A 23,546-nucleotide genomic window follows, 5' to 3' on the forward strand; every position below is an offset into this window, starting at 1 on the left:
GTGGCTGTCGCTGCTTTTGCGACTGGAGTCTTAAACACGTGGAAGTGTGAGATTGTCTTGCTTACACTTCATTTCATGTTATTGTTCACAGTTTGGAATTTAAAGACCGTACTGAAATAAAAAAAAACAAAAAAAACACAATGGTGGCTGGAATGCTGATGCCTCTGCGAGCCCTGAGGGCCATCTATGAGATCCTGTTTCGCGATGGTGTCATGGTGGCCAAGAAGGACAAGAGGCCTCAGACAATGCACCCTGAGATTGAAGGTGTGAGCAACCTGCAAGTCATCCGCGCCATGGGCTCTCTGAAATCGAGGGGGTGTGTCAAGGAGACCTTTGCCTGGAGGCATTTCTACTGGTACCTGACCAACGAGGGCATTGTTTACCTGCGTGAGTACCTCCACCTCCCACCTGAAATCGTCCCTGCATCCCTGCAGAGGGTCAGGAGGCCGGTGGCTTCTTTGGCCATCGCTCACCGGGCTGCGAAGGTCCAATCCGTTGAAGGTCCAACGTCCTACGTTCCCAAACCAGGACGCAGAGGTGAAGCAGAGAGCCAAGAAGCTTTAGCTGACCGTCAGAGCTATCGCCACAGGATGATGGGAGCCGGAGAAAGGGAAAACTATTCGGATCGGACCCCCAGATTCAGAGGGCGTCAGATGGGCGCAGAACCAGTCAGGCATAAAGCATCATTTGAGACCGAAGAGAGGCCTCAACCTCTCGTTACGAAGGGTGTTCAACGTGAATCAGCCCAGATGGAGGATAGGAGAGTAGCTTATCAACAGGCCGATTTGAGCAGGGAAAAACCAGCAACAGTGAAAGCAGAGGAGTGGAAAGTGACAGAGGTGCAGAAGGAGAAAGCTTCAGCTCCTGCCCAAGTTCAGAGGGCTGCTTTCAAAGCAGAGGTCCCACAGGCTTCCCTGGCATCAGCTCCCTCCAAAGCAGCGCTGCCATCATTGGGGGCTACTGTTTCTGACGATACAGCCGCTGCAGCATCAAAGATTACAGCAGTGCCTGCTCCTCTCAAAACAGGCAAGGAGAAGCCCAAGACAACTGAAGAAGTGACCTCCATAAAGTCTGTTAAAGTTGCACAAGTAACCTCAGCTGCCGCGGCACTTTCTGGTGCAGGGCTCAAAGAGGAGAAGACACAAAAGCAGACCGTAAACCCTGTCAGCTCAGCACAGGTCAAGGCTAAAGTAGAAATGGCATCTGACAATGTTAAGTCCCAGGAAGCTGTTAAGAAAGCTGTTGCTCAGGAAACCTCTCAACCAATCCTTGGTGCTGCTGTCAAAATGTCTGTCAATAAAGAAGTCAAGGAAGAGAGGATAGTGAAAGCGGTTGTGGAGTCAGTTGAATCTGCAGAGGTCAAGGCTGAGAAGCCAAGTGATAAAGTGAAGGGCAAAGGTGCCACAAAGGTTGCCCCTCAGGATGCCTTCAAAGCCCCGGCTGAAGCTGCTACCTCCGTCATCACAAAGCTAGTCAATGAAGATGTCCAGCTGGAGAAAGTAAAGGTTTTGGAGGTATCGGTTAAGCCTGAAGAAGTAAAGCCTGCTGATGCTGCCAAAATGGTTCAGGAGAAAGGCAAGGAAAGACCAAAGGCATCCAAATTCATTGCAGACACTAACTCCAGCAGTACAGTGGTCACCACTTCTCGGACCGAGTTCTCTTCAGTTAAAATCATCCAGGAGTCCAAAGTGACCACGGTGACAATGGGAACAAAGCCCCAAACTGATGCTGAGTCACCAATACTTGAAGTTAAAACTGCAACAGCTTCACCCCTAGCTCAAGCCCCTGCTGAAGACACTAAACAAGTAAATGTCAATTTGACAGTTACAGAGGTGAAAGTAAAGGAGACAACTGACGGAAAGGTGACCCCTCAAGGAAAAGAGGGGGAAACGGTAGAGCCCAAAGAAGTCATCAAAACCTCAGTGCAGAAGGCCACGGTAGCACTTGAAGACTCCCCAAAACAGCCAAATCAAGGTGCCACTGACACAGAAGTTGTCACGGAAACCAAACAAGCGGCCGAGTCGAAGTCCAAATCCAAGCGGAAGAAAAAGAAATCTCCAGGTGAGATAGCCGAAACAATCCAAGCGGAGGAGGCCGATGAGTCGATGTCGCTGGTGGAAAAGCCCTCGGGAATCAAGCCTCCAGAGGCGGTGACTGAAAGTCCTGCACAGCCAATCACCTCAGAGACAGTAACCGTGTGTTCAACCACAAGAACCGTGAAAGAGTCGCCTGTTTTAGAGAGCAAAAGCAAGGCTGAGGCAGCGATAGATGGGACAGAAATAAAGGAATTATCTCATCGAATCACTAAGACCAAAATAATAGTAGCCACGCAAACCAAGGACCAGAGCGTGTCTGCAGCAGCAGCACCTCAGGCAGAACAAGTGGCTTTAGCGCCCCTGGTGGAGCTTCCCGACGGTGCAAACATGAATGAGGAAGTTAAGGGGATCAGTGTAGGTGAAATTACACAACCACTAGTCACAGAGGGGAAATATGATGTTCAGCTGGTCTGTGCACAGCCTCCAGCTTTCACTAAAGTGGAAACAGTGACCGTGCAAAAAGTCTGTCAGGTCGAGCTTACGCGTGCAGTGCCTAAAAACGAAGGCACGCGCCCTGCGGAATCGCTGCAACCTCAGGAACCAGCTGCCACAGATAAACCTACAAAGGAGTCTGCCAAAGGCAGGAAAAAAGGGAAAGGGAAAAAGCAAGTTCAAGCAGCTGCCTCTGACAATATAAACACAGGGCCCGAGGCTGACGGATTGCCATCTGATAACATAACATCACTGCCTGGGGCAGCGGTTAACGACCACCTTGTCACGGCCCCTGAACCGAGCGAAGTGAGCGCCCCTGCAAAGACGACTCCTGAAAGAATGTGCAGCGAGGAAACTGGTCCGTCAGCAGCTGTGCTCTCTGAGGCCCGGGCAGACAAAAGGGAGGTGGAGCCAGCGCCGCTCTCTGCAGAAAAGATTGAGCAGGAGGTTCCGAAACCAAAAACATCCTCCACTGCGAGGGAAGCGCACGCAGCCAGAGAGCCAGCGTCAGCGAGAGCAGCGCAGGCACAGGCCAGTCCCCTCGCTGAGCAAGAGGAGCCTCCCAAAGTTTCACAACTTTCAGCCAGTCAGGCAGCAGAGGAGGAAAGGCGCACTGTTTCAGAGGCCTCAGAGCAGGAGGAGGAGAAGAAGAAGAGTGAGTCGGAGGGTGAGGACACACCCTCTGTTCCTGTCACACAGGCTGCCGCTAAAGCAGAGCCGCCTCACCCGGGGAACACCTGCGAGTCGGCGAGCGCTGACGTAGACGAGGCCGCCATGAAGAAGAAGATTGTCGTGGTCGAGGAGGTTGTGGAGGTGAAGCACATTGTCAGTCCGCCTGCTGTCGGGCAGCAGTCCTCCCCTCCACCTGTGCAACCCGGGGAGGAGGAGGAAGAGGCACTGGACCTGGACGTTCTGGAGGCGATCGCCATCGAAAAGTCACTTTTGTCTGCGGCTGCCGAGGCCGAGGTGCAAGGCGCGTCACCTGACGATGAATGGGACCACTCCCTCGCAGAGCCAGAAGAGAAGACATGGCCCAACTTCGTTGAAGGTTTGTTTGGACACGCGTCTGTCATCCTACTTCCTGCTTTGCCCCCTTTGCATGTGATGTAATGACTCTTGCATTTCTTGAAGCGCCCACCTTTCTTTGCAACGTGGGAGTTCTTAAGCTGGGCATTTGAAGATGCCTTCGATGCTCCTCATGCACATTGTCACGCTTGTTAAGCGCGCAAGGACCTAGAATATAGAAGGAAAAGCGTGTATCTCCTCTAAAGTATCATGTAAAGGGGAATGTAATTGCAGTTTATGGCTAAAAGACGCTACTGGCACAGCCTGGTCGTCCGCTTTGAAATGTGCGCTGGCGGCAGAGTCTCTTCAGGAATAGTCTGCGTGAGCCGGTCAGAGGAGTCCAGTGAGATGTGGCCGCTATTTAATTATGTGTGTGTTAAAATAGCTGAGGTGTCGGTAATGGTGTCCCAGCACACTCTGCCGTGGTGTGTTTGAAACACAAACAGATCACAGAGACAGTGGGGCAGAGATCCATTCTGCGTATAATAACAGCTTAAAGTTAAGTACTTAAAGCTGTACTTTAATATGTATTTTAGAGCATGCTTGGTTCAAATTGTGCAATTCTACTGCTCTGCTCATATGCGGTGCACGTGGCGGTAGGAGCATTACAACCGTATATCACAGTTTCCTAATGCATATGTGTCATGGGTGGGAAATTCCAATGCAGTTTGATCATACAAGCTTCGGAAGATATGCACATGTTGTACTGGAACCTGTTATCCCCGGAGCCATCGGAGAGTTTCTCAAATGACATTATGCAGACCTGAAGCCATTCCAACAAGGTGGGGCTGTTTGCTGAGATTGAGCCTCGCCTGTTCCCTGAAGAGATAGTTGCGCATGAGATACTGACTGGGAGAGGTGTGGTCCATTTGGGAGTGTTTTGCTGCTGCTCCATGCTACAGCAGGACTGTGCTCACAGCCCTGTGTTATATTCCATGGTTGTTTTTACAATCCTATTTTTCAGCCTGATCTTGTTTAAAAAGATAAGCGTGCCCCGTACGCGCTGGTATGTGGTGGCATGCGCAGGATATGTCGACAGAGTTATGTAGACAATGAGATAACAGCTGCTGGATATGGAAAATAACAGCAGAAATTGAATTCTTCAGAAAAAAAGGTTATTTTTTTTTTAATGTGGTGGTTTCCTATGAAGTAATACTTGCGTCTCAAAAAAATTACACCTTTGCTTAGTCGCATGACTTAAAGCACAGTTTCATGTATTTTATTCAACTGGTTGAATTTCAGATGTCCATTAAAGGGTGCTGAGCAGGGACCTCACATAGGCGTTGTCCTTTTGTGGGTGTGAGCAACAGACAAAGAGTCAGGAAGTTGGAATAGTTTGCTCACAGACCCGTTGGTGTGTTTGTTTGCTTCCACTTGTGGCACAATATCTGCTTTCAATTAGAACCACGGGTCTGTTTTCCAGTGGCGCACGAGAAATAACTTTTTTTCATTCATTTCTTCATTCAAACTGTTCTCGTCTCTCATGTGCTCCAAATAATGCGAGTGGAACTTGCCTTTGCAGTGCACTTTCAAAAATACTACGAGGCTTGCTAAGAGCTAAAAGTAACTGCGCTTGTTGTTTAAGATGACAAAGTATTATTATTTTGTTTTGTTTTTTGTTTTCACTCTGGACATCCGTCCAGCTTCTGACATTATCAGATAGGGTCACACACCATGTGAGTGACCAACACTGCTTGGTGACTCACTGCTGACATCTGTTGTCCGTTAATGGACACTGTAAACTTTCACACTGATCTTATGCCTCGAAAGCAGCAAAGGGCGTCTTTAGAAAATTCCAAGTATCGTGTGTATTTTACAAGTGTGACCCAGCCCCCTTTACAGTCCTAAAGGCTTGCCCTTTTCACCAGCCATCGCGCTGTTGCTAATATGTTTAGGTTTTCATATCAGAATACCTAATGCAAGATAAGGCTGTTTTTAGTGCCATGAGCCAACTGACAGTGGCATTCCTGGTATTTGGCTGATTAAATGGCTGTCAGCAGCAGACACAGTTATAGCGTGGGTTATAAATGTATTGTCTGCCTTTACCCGCTATAAAATTGTGTTTCCTCTCAATGCTTCTTCAATACGGGAAAAGTACTGAGAGTCATTTTGCTTCTCTCGTTTTACAGAAAAGAAACCCTGCGTTGTTCCTTTTATTTTTTTATTTTATTTTTAATTAGGGAGTTCTTTATATGCACTCCAAGGTCTCCTCTGTGAAGTGAACACGGCCCAGAGGCAGCTTGAAGTCTGCCCGGGCATAGCAACAGGGGCAATTAGGGTTAGTCACATGCCAGATATGTCGCTGTGGCCCTCTCTGGAATGATGCATACTTATGAGATCGCCAGATGAAGCTCTGTGACTTTCATTACAAAGGCACATTTTGGTGATGTGACCCATACTGCCTCACTATTCTCTAATCTGAGAGATTGGGTTATGCAACTGACCTTTCTTTGCAAACGAGATGAAAAAGAAAAAGAACTAATGAATGTCCTCATGTTGCCCATAAATTGTCTTTATTGTGATCTGACAGCTTAAGTAAAAACTGCTGCTTCCATTTCTGTTGTCCAGTGGTAGTGTTTTAACCAAAAACAGACCTAAGCTACCCTGCCTTTCTTTTTTGTTGTTTTCACCACTGATTTATATATATACATATATATATATATATATATATATATATATATATATATACTGTTGATATCCAAAATATCCGAATGCATTTAGTTGCTCTAAACAGCCACACCGGGACAGTTTTTTTTGGCAGTGATAAATGCAATCAAGTTTGTGTGAGTAGCTGACAAGAACAGCACAACATGTTGTGTGTACTTGCGACACTCCAAAGCAGCAGACATTTCGCTACCAGAGCTGCGGACTTGCCGAGTCCAACAAGGTTTGACATGACATTCTCTTGCAGTGGGTTGCAACATAATCAGGAAAGACTGGGTGGTGACGCAGAATCTGAAATGTGTTGAAGCAAGTGAACTGTCTGCCAAACCCATGGGAAGAACAGAGACGTCGATAATGATAATAATAAATGGTGAGTTAAGGCTTTAGTCCCATTGGCCATTTTTCTAAAGGTTGACAAACTTCACTTCACTTGAGTTAAATGTGTGCAAGAGCCCCTTTCTGCAAAATCCTTCTATGCTTAAAGACTTTCCATTTGAATAATCTCCTTGTCCTCACTTAAGATAATATTGTCCAAAAACACTTCTCATCATCTGCTTTGTAAAGATTTGTTGTCAATCAGAATGAGTGACACTTACTAAGTGGGTCTGTTTTTTTTTCCCACTAAATGTCTGTAGATTCAAACTAGAGGCTGGTTCCCCCTCCGGACAAAAGTCTGGAATACTTTTCAGCTATGTGTCTTAACATGAATGCTATGCGAATGAGACCCATGACTTCAGGATGTGTATGGAGGAATTCCCAGTGATCCCAGTAGAGCCCCTACATGGTTTACGCGGTATAGCTAGCTTGACTTCAGTCAAGTGCCTCCATCCGCGGCGTCCATGTTTGATGAGAGAGGACAATCCCAGCTCTGCCGGCTGGAATTGCTTTTAACATTATGTCGAAATGGCAACAGTTGTCAGCGCTACAGCTGACAAAGCCGTATGCATATATTAGAAGTTGCTATATTTAGCCATTGTTGTGCATTCCTTTGATCCCAAAAGCATTTGTGATGAACACTGTAAGCTCTGGTGATGCCCAACTCTTAAAAGCTGCCGATCACTGAATCCCCATTGAGTAAATATACTGTCACTGTTATTTTTTTTTTTTTTTTTTGCTTCTCTTCAGTTTTCCATTGCTATTTCTGTCCACTTGATGTCATTGGATGGGCCTTTCCCACAGAGATACTGATCAAATTCAGTTTGCCACATCTGATTGAAACAGTATGTCAGACTTTAAAGACATTTATAACAAGTTGTTGCAGCAATGGGGAAACGGCCACGAGCAGCCTCTCGACCGCTCAGTCTCCACTGAGCAAATATAGCAACGCTCTTGCTTTTATTTTTTCCTATAGTTTGACCATCTTTTGTCGCTAGTCCGTTCCATTTTTCCGCTAGTCGGTCTCTTCCCACATCAGATTCACTTTCCCCCATCTATTCCCCAGTATGTCAGGCTTTAAGTAAAGAAACTTACTAAAAAAAATGTTTAATCGCTGGCGGAAACAGCAGCATACATCATCTGGTTTGGCTTGACATCCTTCATTCGCATAATAGGTGTTTCAGTGCAAACAAAAAGTAAAACTGAGTTACAATCGTGTTTTCATACATTTTAAGCACAGTACGCTCCTCTTGCGGAAATAATCTTGTATGCAAAGTGTTTTGTGCTGAAGATCTGTGACCCGACTCCATCATCATCCAAGTGAGATGTAAGCGGAAAAGGGCCGCCTGTGTTTGTGATGGGGGGTCTCCAGGGCGTGAGTGTGGCCAAGTGTCCCGCCAGAGCTCGCCCATCAGTTTCTAACTGTGACACAGAATGATCATCTGGCCGGCCAAGATATTTATAACCCTCAGTCAGCTCGCGGCCCTCCCACCCCACCTCCCCCTCCGACCACCCACCCCCTTTAGCACTCTAAGCCCCTCGCCCCCGTCCCCGGGCTTGGTGTGTCGTCCCTCCTCCCCTGGCCATGGCAGAGTTGGCTGACGGATCTAAGCAGCAGGCGCAGCCTGTCAAAATTCAACGCAGGAGAGAAACAAGCGAGATCGGCGCAAACTAACAGGAGCCTCTCCTGTCCTTGTCTTCGCCCCGTCTGCCGGGCTATCTTCGTCTTCACCCCTCGGTCTCCTCCTCCTCCTCCTCCTCGCCGTACCATCTCTTAGATGAAGATCATACCTGGTAGGTCCACAGAGTTGGGTTGCGGTGGCCTGTCTGTCTGTGTGTGTCTAATGGTGTTAGTCTGGCTCTCAGCTGAGTGTCTTTGGCAAACACACCATGTGCAGTGTTGTTGTGTACTTGGATACGCAAACACCCGCGTGTTTGCATTTAACAAAGGGTGACTTTCGGCCATGGCCATGTGGATTGTGTTCCATATTTAAACCTAGTCCAAAGTGTGACTGACTGAATTAGAAGGAAGGCTGTCTGCCCTGGTAGTTTTTAACATACTTTCAACTTTTGATGGCATGTAGGTGAGGGCAGCAGCCCAGGGAAACAGTGTCAACTCTACAACCCTCCCTATTGTCTCTTCAGTAGGCAGCATAAGTGGAAGTATGTTTGGTACTGCTTTGAGATTAAAAGTTAACAAAGATGAAGTTTTTTTAATATATTAATATTTACATTTATTTTATCCAAATGAGTTGGAACAGTTTGAAAATTCGCATTTGTTTGATGGACTTTTTTAATCAAAGAAACTTAGGGTGGACCATTGATGTTTCATTGGGTTCCTATAGAAACAGACCTTGTCCAGACAGTGTTTTCGCTGTCCAGTTGTCCCAACTGCCAGAGAGCAGCCACATGAATGGTTTTACAGGTAAACTGGAGACCCAAGAAGGCACCAACTGGCACTTTTACAGTCGCCAGTTGGTGAAGAGGTCGTTTATTTTGTCACTTGACCAACAGTTCCTCAAACTTCAGGCTCACGCTGTGGAACAGGTCATCGTCGAAGAACAGCTGAACAAGCGACAGATCCAGATCAGACAAAAAGTCTTGAGCAATAACTTCAGGGTGGGGGAAACAGCAGGAATTCCACTGTAGGCCTCCCTTTTTTTCCTTTTTTAAAACGAGGCTCTGCCACACCCACAAGCTGCCCCGCCACGCTCACCCAGAGAGCGCCCACCTGTCACCGCAGGCCAGGCTCTCATCCCCTCCGCATTATCTCCGTCTGTCCTGACAAATGACTTCTAGCCCCCACGGTCCCGTTCTCCCCGCCCTGGTGGTTTTAGGGCACTTAGTCACCCTGATTGTATTCTGGCGCCTGAAAAAACACAGGAGACAAGGTAAGCGAGCGGGGCGCGCCGCTGGATATTGTTTCAGCGTGAAGGTTAAACAAGCAGCGAGGGCGTCATCAAAGTCTGTGTCGCCGCGCCGTTTCAGGAGCGTTTGCTTTGGCTCATCCTTCCTCTGTTTGCCGTCGCAAAGGCTGATCCGGGTGTTAACGCCGTGCTTGCATTTCTACTGGCAGAGGATATTTTTGCATTATGTGTCTATTTTCTAGCGTCCATTTTTTTTTTAATTATTGTTATTTCTACCTCCATGGTCACTCCTGAGGTATGTCTGTCCAGATGGGCCATATTACTCACCCATGAGAAACTTACCCTGTTTATCCCTTGCGTCTAACCTTGATATTTTCTCAGCCACCGTCCTGTGTGCTGCCAGGACCTTCTGTGACTTTTTCCCAAGGTGTCTGCTCTTACTTGGAACTGTCAAGGCATTAGACCTCATTAAGTTCAGACAGCTTGGGAGGCGTCCTGTTTGTTTCAAGGGGAAACAGTCTGACATGTCACGGTGCATGGATACAAGACATACCAAACTGCACTGAGAGATTTATTTTTTCACTGCACAATAAGCTGTTGAGTGCTGAAATAACATTGTGGTCATTACACAATACACACCCTCTTATTACAGCCTAGTCTGAAGTTTGATCTAGTTTGTCTAGGTGAATTGAGGTTAATTGTCTCACTTCTGTTTGATTTGACTGAGTTAAAGATTCTTGCGGAGGCAGTTTTCAGGTAGCCTAATTAACAACCTTTATTATACCACAGACTGATTCAAACAAACAAGCAGTGGGCTTTAACATGGCTGGTAAATGCTAAAGCATGACATTGTAAGACTGCCCAAGATTTAGTTTGCAGGCAAAAGTTTGGAAGGGAGGTGTTTGGAACCCTTTATGAGTCAACAACCTTGCAGCCAAAAGGATTTAGGCATTGGCACAATTAGACATTTTAATGCACTAGAGATGAGGCTCACACAGGGAATCAGTGGTCACTCAGTGCCCAGCAGGGTGTCGTAATTTATTTTCTTGTCAGATGTATTCCTCCAAAATAATTCCCAGTGTCCTATGACACTATTTTTATTGGTCTTTTTTGTGTTGGTTCTAATGAGCATCATTGGAACCAATAATATGCTTGATATTCTGCCTCTCTGTTGCCTCGAGGGGTGTTGAAATTGTTGTAACTCACTCAACTGTCACTCAAATCAACAGCAGGTGGAGAAAGTGTTGGTGTAATCTTACGTCACCTCAAATGAGAACGACGACTGCCATGTGGACTTGATTCAGAAGGCTGTGATTACTGTGTAAGGGGGCTTCTGTCACACATAGGTATTGGAATTACAGCAGCAAAGCCATTTGTTCTGAAAAGCAAAAGCTAATTCATAGTTGTGTACCTGTCATGTTAGCAATGCCTCCGGAGTGCTGATCTGAAATGCAGCTGTGTCCCTTCTGCTCTTTGGATCGCGCTCTCTAAAGGGGCTTTCAGGTCTTAACTGTCCCCTTAGCTCTTTTATCTGGCACCCATTCGGCATGATGACAGATCTACGGCCCGAATCCACTCGCTAGCTCCCCTACTTGAGCTGTCACTCTCACTGCAGCTGCAGCTCGCTTGAGCTTTGCAGTCAAATGAACCACACGGGCCCCGCATGCGTATGCGCAGAGGTGGGAACATGAATGTCAACATACTCCCCCTGCCGGCATGGAATGAGGTCAGCTAAAAGGGCGTGAGGAAGGGGGCGTGACTCGGTTGCACAGTAAATTCCGAAGAGCCAAGGTGCACCGCTCGACATTCTGGCGCTGAACTTTGACTTGTCGTCCGTGTTTGTTTTCCCTCTTCTTAGACTGCCCAAACTGGCAGCTCGGAGGGTCTGAGTTGAAGGGTATCGTAAAAAGATTTAGTGTAGGGGTTTGAGATCTGAATTTCCACAATTCTGGGATTTTCAAGACGGTAACTTACTGCCTAAGCGACTCGTATGCAATACCCCCAAAAGAATCCCTTGAATTCCCAGGTCGAACAGGTGGTTGTTGAGGCTAAATTAAGCTCACGCTCCATCACTTACACAGAGGGCCGTGAGCTGAGAATGTGTCAAGGCATTTTCTCCAGCGCCTCTAAAGTAAAGCATCCTTTTTCAACACGCTCAGAGCCCAGGCACGAGTTGATCGCGCTCCAAGCTGAACAAAGAGATGAATGTCAGACCCACACGGGGCTGCGTGGGCTGCAGCAGTTGACTTCTGGCTTTGGCCTCTGGCCTGATTTTTGGAAAAGACCACATTCTTCCTGGAAGCAGCCCCAGCTCATATACTGTGGAACGATCCAGCTACCATGCACCTTCCACCAATGTGTGTGTGTGTGTGTGTGTGTGAGTGTGTGCAAGTTTTTCCGAATATCATGCACCGCAATGAGTCCTACTGGAGAACCACTGGGCATGAGTCACAGCATAAACAGTGGTCCAAAGTCTCTGGGACTCATGGAAACCCAAAAGGGCTTTTGGTGCAGTTTCGTGTTCTCCGGGGAATATTTATCAAACCATAATGACAAGACAGATGCATGAGTCACAAACAGCATGCTCACTTTAGGGTGATTTTATTTCTGAAGCCATGTGACCGGAAAAAAAAACACATCCGGTCTTACTGGTATTTAGTAATTTATTTGTTTTTTTGTGTGTTTTTTTTTTTTTTTTTTACTTTTTTGATCTCTGTTATGGGCTTTGTTGGGCTACATGTTTGTGTTGCATGCACAAGAACATGAATATTCACTTGGAATTCACAACAAAGTGTTTTTGGAAACTGGGCAGACAGGGGTTTAGTACTGATTAGAGCAGTGTTTTATGATACTCCTTTGTACTATTGCCAAGAGGCAGTAGCAGCCCAAATCTGTCACTTCATTATCCAGCTATTTTAGCAGGATGGAGTCAGGCCGAATCCCTCCAACCCCTAGAAAAGGTTTTAAATTTATCTGAGCTAAGGGATTTTCCTCAGTGCCATCACCTGATTGAAATAAGGGTTGACTGTGAAGAGGGAGGACTCACCCTGTCCGCCACTCAGTAATCAATCAGTTAGCAACCAATGAATCTAACAGCAGTTGGCCACCAAAGACATGATCATTAAACCCAATTTAACTTTCAAAGAAAATCTGCTTCGTCTTGCAAAACCTTACATTTGACACATCGAAAAGTTCCCTTTGGTCTTAAATGTCATGCTGGGGGGCACCAACCGTAAAAGAGGTGACCCAAACACATGCGAGAAGATCAGAGAGCATCCTATGGGGTCCCGTAAGAGGAGAGCTCAGTGTATTTAGATCACTTTCCCTTTCAGAATAGGTCCCGAGATCAGCTCAGCTGTGCCCTGTCGTAAACTATCACATCCTAAAGTTGACCGATGACAGTAGGTGCGCGTGTCAGCCTGCTCGCAAAACATAGTCCCGGATCAGCGATTCTTTATTTTTATTTATTTATTTTATCTCTTGCATTGTATTGCAGATGAGTTGACAGAGAAAATGTTTAAAATGTAAGGCATTATGTCAAGAATCCTATTTCGTGTTGCTTCAAAGCTGTGTTAAAACAGTGGAGAGACATGAGGGTGATGAATGAGAGCACCCTGAAGTTTTTAAACACTCTGACAAAACTGGTAAAACCACCATAAGCTGAAAAGTAAACAGACATGAACTGGACTGGAAAATACTGTAGATTCTGTTTGGCAGGATTTTGTATGTAGTTCAACTGTATTAGAAAGTAGATTATATTTTAAATAAATTGTCAGCTCGGCGTTTGCACTGTTATCTGTAGCCTGATTTGAAAAGCATCATTCATTTAAAAAGAAACACAGCACCCTCATGGATAATGACTACATAATATTTGTACTGATAATACAAGTTTAAGTCTCCACAGTTGACAATAAGGATTGCCGACTAGCCCTCCAGGTGTCAGATGAATGAGGTGGGCGGGGCCAAAACTCCGGTGCTGCACTTCTCAGAAAGTGGTCCCTGTTCTTTTTTAGAGCCTGCTGACACCAACTGGCACAGTCGGTGTGTCGGTAGGGGGGTGATCCTCAGGCTCACCATGGCTTCTCTGTGGAACCTCAACTATCACTATGTCATGAGCTCAGGCGGAGAGAGAAGCACATATTTGTACAGTAAGATGTGTTGCGCAGGTGAGTGCAGAGGTGGGGTTTCGTCTGCTGGTCTGTGGTGTTTTCAGTGTGGGTATAAAAGCAGCCTTAGCGGTGCTGCGTTTAGCTCCTTTGTTTTTTTTTTAATGCAATTTGATTTGCATAGTGATTTTGATATTGTTTAATATCCAACTCTTTGCACGTGACAAAGCAACCGTTTTCAACGGAACCATCACACATCTTGGTGCAGTTTTTTGTGTAAAAAAAAAACAAAAAAAAATGGTGCTTTGGATGCAGTTTTACCGATATCACACTAAAACTTTGATTTTTTTTTTTTGTTGTTGTTACTTCAGGCTGGTCAAAACGTCAAGTAAAAGTAAGAGTCTAGAACTGTATCTAAAATAAGTGTCTTTGGTTTTAAAGTGACTTGCAGGCTCAGATGTAGAACTCAGGAAGAAATAAATCAAATGACGAAAATGCAACATTAAAAATGATGGAATTTCACTTTTTGTTTGAAAGCACAACAAATAAATTAAAATTAATAAAAAAAAATGATTAGAATAATTAGTAACACACTTAATTTTTTGATAATAATTTGGGTGATCAGAAAACATCAGCTCTTTAGACATTGCGTTAGAAATGTATGACTACAAATAACAAGACATGAGGTTTTTTTTTTTCCTCTCTCTCTATCTCATAATATTTAAGTTCAGACACAGAGTGAGAGCAGGTTCGGTGCCAGGGGCTAATCTGTCACCTGTTCAACTGGATCAGAGGGCGCCCAGTTTCGACAGGTGGCCCACCCATTCACATTCATTGCAGACTAATGAATGAATACATCTCGGGGGAGGGGTGGAGGCGGCAGGGGGACTTAACATAGTATAACAATATTCTGTTTGTGACGTAAGTCAAGATTTTGCATTCCATATTGTGATATTCAGGCGTGAGGCACTTCCAAGACCATCCCATAGTGTAGTTTCATCCTGGTGGGGGAGCTGTCCTGCTCAAAGACACGGCCCGGGATGAGAACTAGGTTGTGGAGGAGCTGTGGTTGAATTCTATTGTATGGGGAAAACGGTGACCGGCATTTAGTTTCCCACACTAACACAGCAAAATGACGTGTTATGAACGAGAATTGCGGTCTCCGCCTGGAAATCCACCTTAAAAACCAACTGTACAAAGTAATCACAGCCTTTAGCAATCACTTGGGCCTGCTGGACCTGCACATTTATAAAGCCATTGACGAGCCTGCAAAGTCAAGCTTTTGTGGTGTTAAAGGTCTTGTGTTCTATGATCTATACGTCCCTTATCTCAGAGTCTGACACTAAATGTGTAAGAGTTGTAGATATGAAGTGAAGGTTGGTTGCTTGACCTGGGTAAGTGTTATCTGTGGTTTTTGAAAGCACAATGACGGCTGTGACAGTATCGGGTCCTATCTGAAGGAATGTTGACTGTTAAATTGAGGCTCCGGGCAACGTCGATGCATTTGTCTTTTGCGTAAGAAAAGCTATGAATGAGTTGAGGGTTTTACGGTTGTCACCGTGCTCCTGCACCAAGCAGAGATAACACTGTGTCAAACTACCTTTTGGAAATGACCTATTTTGTAGTTGTTGTTTTTTTTTTTTTTTACATCCAACCTTAAAATGTGCATAAAACCTTCCTACATCCCTGTGTTTTTCCAAATAGTCCACCAGCGTTCTGATTTAGTGTTTGACCCTCATCTAAAATGTTATGGCGTAATTTAATAAGTAATATTAATCTCCCAGTGATACTAATTACAGTCAAAGTCAAATAGTTTTTTTGGTTGTTTTTTTTTTAAATATTGAATGGAGCATCTTAATCCAAATAGCAGTCACTAGTAACCAACAAAATGTCATCTAATGGGGTAATAATTTAATTGTTTAAGTAAATCAAATTTGCAACTGTAGATGTAATTTACTGTTTATGTATTTATTATAGCTTGTTCAACAGTCCTGACTTAACTTTCCCTGAACTGAAACTAAGGTTTCAACCAGCGTTTCTCAATTTGTGGGTCGTGATCCACTTTTGGGTCACGGAGCTGTTTTGACTGCGAAAAAAAAAAAAATAGATTTCAAAACAGGCATATATTTTGCAATTCAATTCAATAATTTCAATAATTTATTACTGGACATGATATAAAGTGGGCAAGTGTTTTTATTTTTATGCAATAACTTCTGGGTTGCATCATTATAAGGGGGGAAAATGTGGGTCCTCATGAGACTCCATCATCTGCATTAAACTGCTGAAGTTCGGTTTGCCTGCACTCTGGTGCTACCTACTGGTCAGAGGCGCCAACTGTCTTCTTCCCCCCCCCCCTTTGAGGGTGTTTCCTTTCCACGTCACATCAGGCAGCCATGGGAAACTCCGCCTGTCTCCGTGTTTAAATATAAAGCTGTGAGTCAAGAGTCAGCCGCCACCGCTACTGTCCCCAGCACGAGGTTCTCTGTTGACACCGCCGCCATGGAAACCACACGCCCCACTTCCTCTTTTCCACATTTGCTCTGACGCTGAAAAAATGCCAAGAGGGCGACGACAGCATATAGAAGCACCACGTTATTATAACTGGTGAGTCACAGCACGGAGGAGAACACTGATTAGGAAGGGATTCTTTTTTTTTATTCATTCATTCATCATTTCCTTCCCTAAATTGGTGTGATGATGGATCCTTAATTCAAAATGCACTTCACTTTTTTACCATTTTGTGTAATTTCAAAAAATCCTTTTGCTTAGCTGAAGAAAACAGTGTTTGGAAGCTTTTTGATTCGATCTTCTGACATTTAAATCCTGATTAAAAGTTGTGATCCACAGTCATCCACTCTAAATGCGCTAAATGCAAGTAAGATGTTTCTCAAATTTGAAGAAACCAAAATGTATTCACTTATGTTCTACATCGCTTAGATTTCATACAGTGATATTTTACATGAGCACATTTGTTGACTCTGACCTGCAGAGGGAGTTGTGTGCCTTTCTTTTTTATCGTCACTCCTGTTCCAGTCAAACAGAGGAGATCAGCTGATCACAGGTTAATCAAGTTTGAAACATTAGGAAGCGACACAGTGGCAGATGTGAGGCTCTGCGCACACACACACACACTGCCAAAGTACTGCAGTGAACTATTTTGAGTCTCAGCTGCCGTCGCTGTGACAGACGCCTGGTCAGTCAGAGTTAAATTGAGCTTGCAGCATCATTGTTTCATCAGGTGGCCTTGTAAATGATAACTACACAGAGTCACTAAACAGTAATAGAATAGATGCACAGACAATAGAAAGTCATTCTTATCTTGTTGTTTTTATTCAAAGTCATTTCTTTAAATATTCATTTATACTAGTCAACACAACTGACATGAGCAAGGAGCTCCTCGCTGGTCTTATTTGCCTTTCACACATTTTGCAGAAATTGGATGCATGCTGAAAAACCAGATGGGGACCTCCCCCCGCCTTCGCACCTCCTCCTCTTGTTTATAGAAGACCTGAGGTGATAATCCCAGGGTGTGTTAAGCCCGCTCCCATATCTATCCAAATTCCTTTTTTTTTCATCCAGGGTGGGGCACTAACTTCTGCAGAATGCATGCCTTTTGACTTTTGCGCCAAAGGCGCAGCAGAAAGCTTTCAAGAAGGGAGGAGGGTGGAAGGTAGCCCGGAGGGGGCGGACAAATTCCTTTTCTGCCGCTTTCATCGTCCTCCACAATAGAAGTTGGTTTCCAGCCTCCTTCTGTCAGAGCCATAGTATTTGTTGTGCCGCTCAGGTCTTTCAAAAACCATAATGACACATTCTTAGAATTCTTTTGTCCCTCTAATGGTTTTTGCCTGAGTCCAAAGTGCGTAAATACAGGTCTTTTACGTCGAAAGTGGTTGCAGCCTTCCTCATACATGTGAAAAAAAAACAAAAAGGAAAAAACAAAACAAAAGCTCCAACAGGACAAAAGCTACAACAGCAACAAATGTGCTGTCTAAACATTTATATTCTCTTCTTGCTTGAAGAGCAGATTCATTTCAGCTGGAGAGAAACCGTGTGCATAAAAAGCATAAAGGATTAATTTATTTTTTATAAACCTGACAGGGACTGCTGTAAAAAAAATGGTCTCAATAACAGTGCTGGCGTGCTAATGCTAACTGCCGGCAGCATCGTACTCAAACATGGTAGCATAACTTCACTGTGACCACTGCACAAATAGACACACATAAAAGCTAGCTTTCTCCACTTCAATACCCCCAATGTGCATTCCACTCTTGAAAAAAAAAAAAAAAAAAATGCTTCCATCTGGTTGATGAGAAGCAGTAATAAGCTCGCAGAGACCGTAATGCCATGCCTCCTTTCTGCTGGAGCGATGTCTTGACTAAGACTTTCCATGCTTAGTTGACTGGAATACCCCGGCTAGTGTTTCCCACATGCGGTCCGAAAAAATCCTGCATAAGTAGGTGCTGGACTGTCACAGGTCCTTCAGTGTTCTCAGTCTGCTGAACCTTCTGCAGCCCAGATAAGATTTAAAAGAAATCTGGCGCAATCAGCTCTTCGCACTGTCAACGTTCTTTTTTTTTGTGGTTTTCTGGAAGTGGACGTAGTGCTGCCAAATGACTACCGGCCCAGACCGTGTGAGGAAAAGTTTTCTAGGATAGAATCATGTATCCATTCACTTCTTTCCCTTGTTTAACTGCCTGCCCACATACCACTCCCTAATTCCTTAGCTTGCCCAGACATCGTATTGAACGACAAAGGTGTGTCTCAGAATTTGCTAACACAGCGCAAAATGATTCACCCAGGTACACGCACAAACACACACACACACACACTTACATACCTTCATGTTCATACAAGTCGTGCCTGACAAACTCCCCGCTCTTTGGAAGAAATATTACTTTTAGTGATACCTCACAATGAGATTACAAAATATTTTTAGTGTAGATGAGCATAACTCTTTTATGCTAACACAATCTTTCTCACAGCATGGAACACTTGGCAAGAAAAAGTTACCAATGCTTAACGTTCCTACCGGCAGCAGATCACGACCAAGTCAAGTCCTGGTATTTCTAAAACTCCACTTCCACATCGGGGTGCGTGGTCGTAGGAAACAAGTGCTTGGCACGTTAATTGTCGTAATGGCAATGTGACTCTTAGCCAACTTAGCTATTGGCTTACTGCTAATGTAGACACCAGGGAGGCAGATGTACACATTGACGAAAGGAACCGTTATTCCATCCCAGCAGTGAGGTTCTATTGACTCACACTCACCGAGCCGAGGCTAATTTATTGACATAGCTCAAGGTCGCTAGGTACTGCTGACCTCAGATACTAGCATTTTCATGGGTGGCGGCCATCAAGAGCAGTGAGGCTTCACCGATTTGCCAAAAATCCAGTAATGACATCCAAAAAAAGTGGAAGGGATGGAACATTGAATATAACTTGTTGCACTTGCAAGGTCTCTGCATTTTGCGTTTTGCAAATATCCTTGTCGGGATAATAATACATGTTTGATATACTCGGCAGCCCAAATAAACAAGCTCAATCGCTTACCTATTAAAATATGTGATATTTTGGTCATCACTAGCTGGCTGCCACAGGTCTCACTGGACCGACCTTGAAAGATTTTGCAACACAGGAAGCTCTTAATCATTTCAATACACATTAACTTGGGTTCCTACATTGTTATAACAGTGAGTAAGCCACATTATCTCTCTCTCTGCATCTCACCGCTGTCATTTTCCAATTTACAGCTTGGAGGCAGCACAATGTGTCACTCTGTCATTTGTTTTGACTAAAAACGGCTAAGGAGGAAGTGTGTATTTGGGCTGAGAAACAATGGGGACTGTGAGTGAGCACCTGAAGGCACCCTAGTTTGGCGTGTGTGAACACTTCTCAGTAAATCACGGAGATCAGGGTGTGGTCAGTAGCCACTGCCTGGAGTTTACTCATCTCATCCCTTATTTCTTCACCTTTTTTTTTCTCGCCGCCGTGAGCAATCCTTGAGTGGGAAATGTGAGAGGAAGATTTTGAGTGAGTAATGATTAACCGCAGTCGTTTCCATGTTGTGTAAACGAACGTAAACGAACGAGCGTCGCTGTCACTTCTTTATATTTTTCCGCCTAACGCCTCGCTGTTTAGCATCCGCAGCATTTTGCACTGAGAAAAGATGAAGATACAAGCTCATAGTTTTACCATCTTCTCTTTTTCTTGTTACCTTAAGTGACTCAGCCGGTTGTGCGCCATTATCTTTCGCAAACAAGGCGTTCAGGCGATAACACGTGCAGGCTGCCACACCCCGTCATCCCCTGCCTCCTTCCCTCTGTGACCAACAGGGCACCCGCTCAGAGGAAGGGCTGGGCTCGGAGCCCTGCCTCCCATATCCAAACACACCCGCGCATTACACACTTACACACACACACCCACACACACACACACACACAGGGACGGGCCCAGACTTCATAGCCCGCAGGCACCACTTGCTATGAGAGGAAGAAAGTGAGCGAAAGACACGGGCAAAGAGGAAGGCAGAGCGGAGCTTATTGAGGGAGGGAGAGGGCTGAGGCTGAAGTAGTGGGAAGGCAAATCACAGGCTTCGCTGAAGAGCCGAGTGCATTCTGCGGAGTGGACACTTGCGAGAGCCGAGCGCTAAATTAAAGAGATTACCAGGATAGAAAATCGCAGAGGATATTTTGTTGTTGGATCGTTCGTCGTGTGCGGTAGCGAGAAGTGAGGATGGCCTCCCAGCAGCAGAGGTACAGGAATCTGTCCTCTGACAACCGTGGCAGGGAGAGGATGCCCTCGGACGAAAACTTCTATCAGGGGAGGCTCAAGTCTACGGACGGCAGGAAAGGTACAAGTGTGTGTGTGTGTGTGTGTGTGTGGAGGCGAAAAAAACTGCCTCATTTTCTATTCTTGCACTGTTTCTTTCCACGTTTGGCGTAAAATGAAGTGGAAAGATTCATTCGAATTTTCTCTTCTGTGTGAAAAGTTTTCAATTTGATTCAGCGCAATGCGTCCCGGTCTGCGGCGGTGCAGAAATTACAGGTGGCCTGACAGTCCAAGTGAACTTCAGTGGCCGGCGCTCGAACATTGTTCACTCCCCTTTTCTAATGCATCAGCGGCCTCCTCATGTTGTGTTGGTCAGCCGGAGCCCATTCACAAGTCGCGCTGTGCAGCTGGGGAGACTGAGTCACTGCACATGCGGTGCGTGTGGTTTGCAACGGGCCACTTTGTTCTTCTTGGTTCACAGCTTCAGTTCTTCAGGTTTTAAATGTCAAACTCTTAAAATGTGCACGTTATTGCATCGTTGCTTCGCCTACTTTCACTTTTCTGCAACGACTTGCTTACTTTCCAGTCGCATTTCGGGGTGGGCAAATGATTTATCAGCGGGCAAAGAGACAAAATGATCAAATCGTATTCACTTAACAATCAAATAATGTTATTATAGCCTATAGTACGGGAGTGAATTGAAAAAAAAAACATATATTACTGCCCTGGCAGTCTGTTTTAGACTGTTTCAATTCCTTAAACAGTTTGTAAAGATACAACTAATTGTATATTCAGTCAAAGTTGAGGTGGGAGGATGAATATGGGATAAATGGAACGCCCCCCGCCCCAACAGAATCGTACCGGCGTCAAACCTGAATTGAAACGCTGCCGAATCGCTGTTTAAACTCGACACTTCGACTCAAACCGGTTTGCGCCTCGTGACATTTGATACCTGAAGTTCATCCGGCCCCCATCCGCTCGACAACAACACCTTCGCTCACCAGCCGCAGCAGCAGCAGCAGCAGCAGCAGCAGCAGCAGCAGCAGCAGCAGGATTAGATAACGCAGTGCGAAACAGAGTGCAAAGCCCCCCCAGCGGGGTCAAGGTGACACCGACGGGGGAAGCCTTTCGTCGGTGTCGCCCGTCATCGCACTCGCACGACGGTGTGATGCTCTGACCCCTGGATTGGAAGTGGAACTCGGCTTCCGAAGAGCCCTTCGTCGCCGGGCTGGACGTCTTGATGGATGTGAAGGTCAAAGGTCTGCCGTGTCTGTGCGAGGTTGCCATGGCAGCCACGTTCCACAACACACGCGAGGTGGCCGCTCACACCCTCCCGAGGAGACAAACGTAGCCTCAGGGCTGCTCTTTTTTTTTTTTTTTCTTTAAATTGGCACTGAATCAGAACTTTCCATTTCAAGGTGTGTAACCTCACACCAGACAGTGTGGTCACTCGCACAGTGCGCTGACAAACCAGAGGGGCTTCCTGTTGCTGGGCGAATTTATCTAAATCTCCACCCAGGAAAATCACATTTGAAGTTTAAATATTAAACGTTGCCCCGTGTGGGTTCATGGAAATTTTCTCGCCCGCGGCAAAAGTTGTAGCGACACGCCTTGTGGTTTTTCTTTTTTTTTTTTTTTTTATATATATTTCACCTCAACTCTCCAAGTCATCATCAGGTGGGGGCGTGCGCAGGTTAGTTGTCTCAGTGGGCGTGTGTCTACCCAAGATCTTGTCGTCTCTTGTCGGGAGGTTGTTGCGCTCTCTGCCAGTGAAACCGTGCGATACAGACGCCTCTAATCTCGTCGCTCTTTATAAACGTACGCCTTGAAGCTCCTTCGATGTGTGTTTTTTTTTTTGGGGGGGGGGTTCAAGAGCTGAACAAATAGCGCCGCACAAACACGACGGGAGCGTGCCAGCTGGCCGTGACTGCGCTCTGACGCCGCCTGACTCAGGCGTGCATGTTCAGATGTGTTTTCTTTCTTTCCACCCAGTGGCAAATCTTATCAGCCCATCTTTCAGAGTTCCCCTTTTATTTTGCTGCTTCGTATCCCAAAGAAATACAGTCCCACCCAAACCATTCACTGCTGTCAAATTGTGCATGTTGGCAAAAGCCATTAAGGATACATTGTTTTATGTCTTGCAGATGAACGAGATCGAGTACAGAAAAAGACCTTCACGAAATGGGTGAACAAGCACTTGATTAAGGTAAGGGTGTCTCCTTCACTCTCACCCTGTTTGGACACATGACACACACACACACACACACACACACACACACACACACACACACACACACACACACACACACACACACACATTAAGGCTTTTGCTCCCACCACACAAAGAAGGCCAGCCAGAGAAATGGATCTTCACCAACAAAACCGCCCAAGAGTTTCTGCTCTCACCAAACCTCACCGACATGAGGCCGACGGCTTCGCTTACCCAACAGCAGCGGCGAACATCAAAGGGTGAAATTCACTGTTTGTGGTCAAGGCTTTAATTGCTTTAGCAGATTTTCTCTCAGTGAGTCAACGTGCTAATCTGTCTTCAGCCACCAGGGGAGGTAGAAGTCTCTGATGAATGCTGCAACTCAAATGATGGTAGCTTTTAATCTTAGCTTTTAAAATATAAATGCATTTTGGGATTTCGACCAAAAAGAAGTCAAAATTTAACCAATGCTTGTCAATTATTTCAACCTATCTTTACTAATTCAGAAAATAAAATGCTTTTATTATTATATATTTATGGGTTTGGTGTGACTTGAAAATATCATATCGTAGTGAGTGAGTGACGAAGCTTTCGGGCCATGTTCAGACTGCCAGCCAAAATCCGATTTTTAACCCATCCAGATTGAAACCGGATGGCTCTTTTGTAGTCTGAACAGTCACAAATCCCATTTGGACAGATGCGTCTCAGTGTGAACAGCTCCAAAGTCAGTGCTTTAACTTGAACCTTATCACAGTCAAAATGCTATTTTTCTGTCATCTGAAGTAGTGCGTACTCAAAGTGACACCGCCTGCCAGTCACTGTTACACCGGCCGCCCAGATACTCACTCTGTCGTCAGCTGTTCCACTGTATAGGCCGTCCATCAGCGCGCATCCACTCTCGCCTACCTCATTTCCTGTTCACACAGTTAACAGGGGCTCATAGCACCTCTCATGGCTGAACAGG

General features: G+C 45.4%; 1 protein-coding gene across 23 annotated transcripts in view; it reads left to right on the plus strand.

Moving 5' to 3' along the window:
* The window catches only part of LOC142879409 (plectin-like), a 108,521-nt gene that overhangs the window by 52,597 nt on the left and 32,378 nt on the right, over window positions 1–23,546 (plus strand). For 7 of the 23 annotated variants that reach the window (XM_076012696.1, XM_076012697.1, XM_076012698.1 and 4 more), the window contains one exon: window positions 22,518–22,579. In XM_076012696.1, the coding sequence (XP_075868811.1) occupies window positions 22,518–22,579 (62 nt within the window). Of the gene's footprint in view, window positions 1–91; window positions 3,577–8,235; window positions 8,427–9,405; window positions 9,524–13,559; window positions 13,666–20,046; window positions 20,456–22,517; window positions 22,580–23,546 lie in introns of those variants that run through there. The other 16 variants (XM_076012691.1, XM_076012692.1, XM_076012693.1 and 13 more) reach the window with 6 other exon arrangements.

This window comes from Nelusetta ayraudi, unplaced genomic scaffold (genome assembly GCF_046127955.1).
Source record: "Nelusetta ayraudi isolate G7.1 ecotype Tasmania unplaced genomic scaffold, CSIRO-AGI_Nayr_v1 ptg000136l, whole genome shotgun sequence".
Taxonomy (NCBI): Eukaryota; Metazoa; Chordata; class Actinopteri; order Tetraodontiformes; family Monacanthidae; genus Nelusetta; species Nelusetta ayraudi.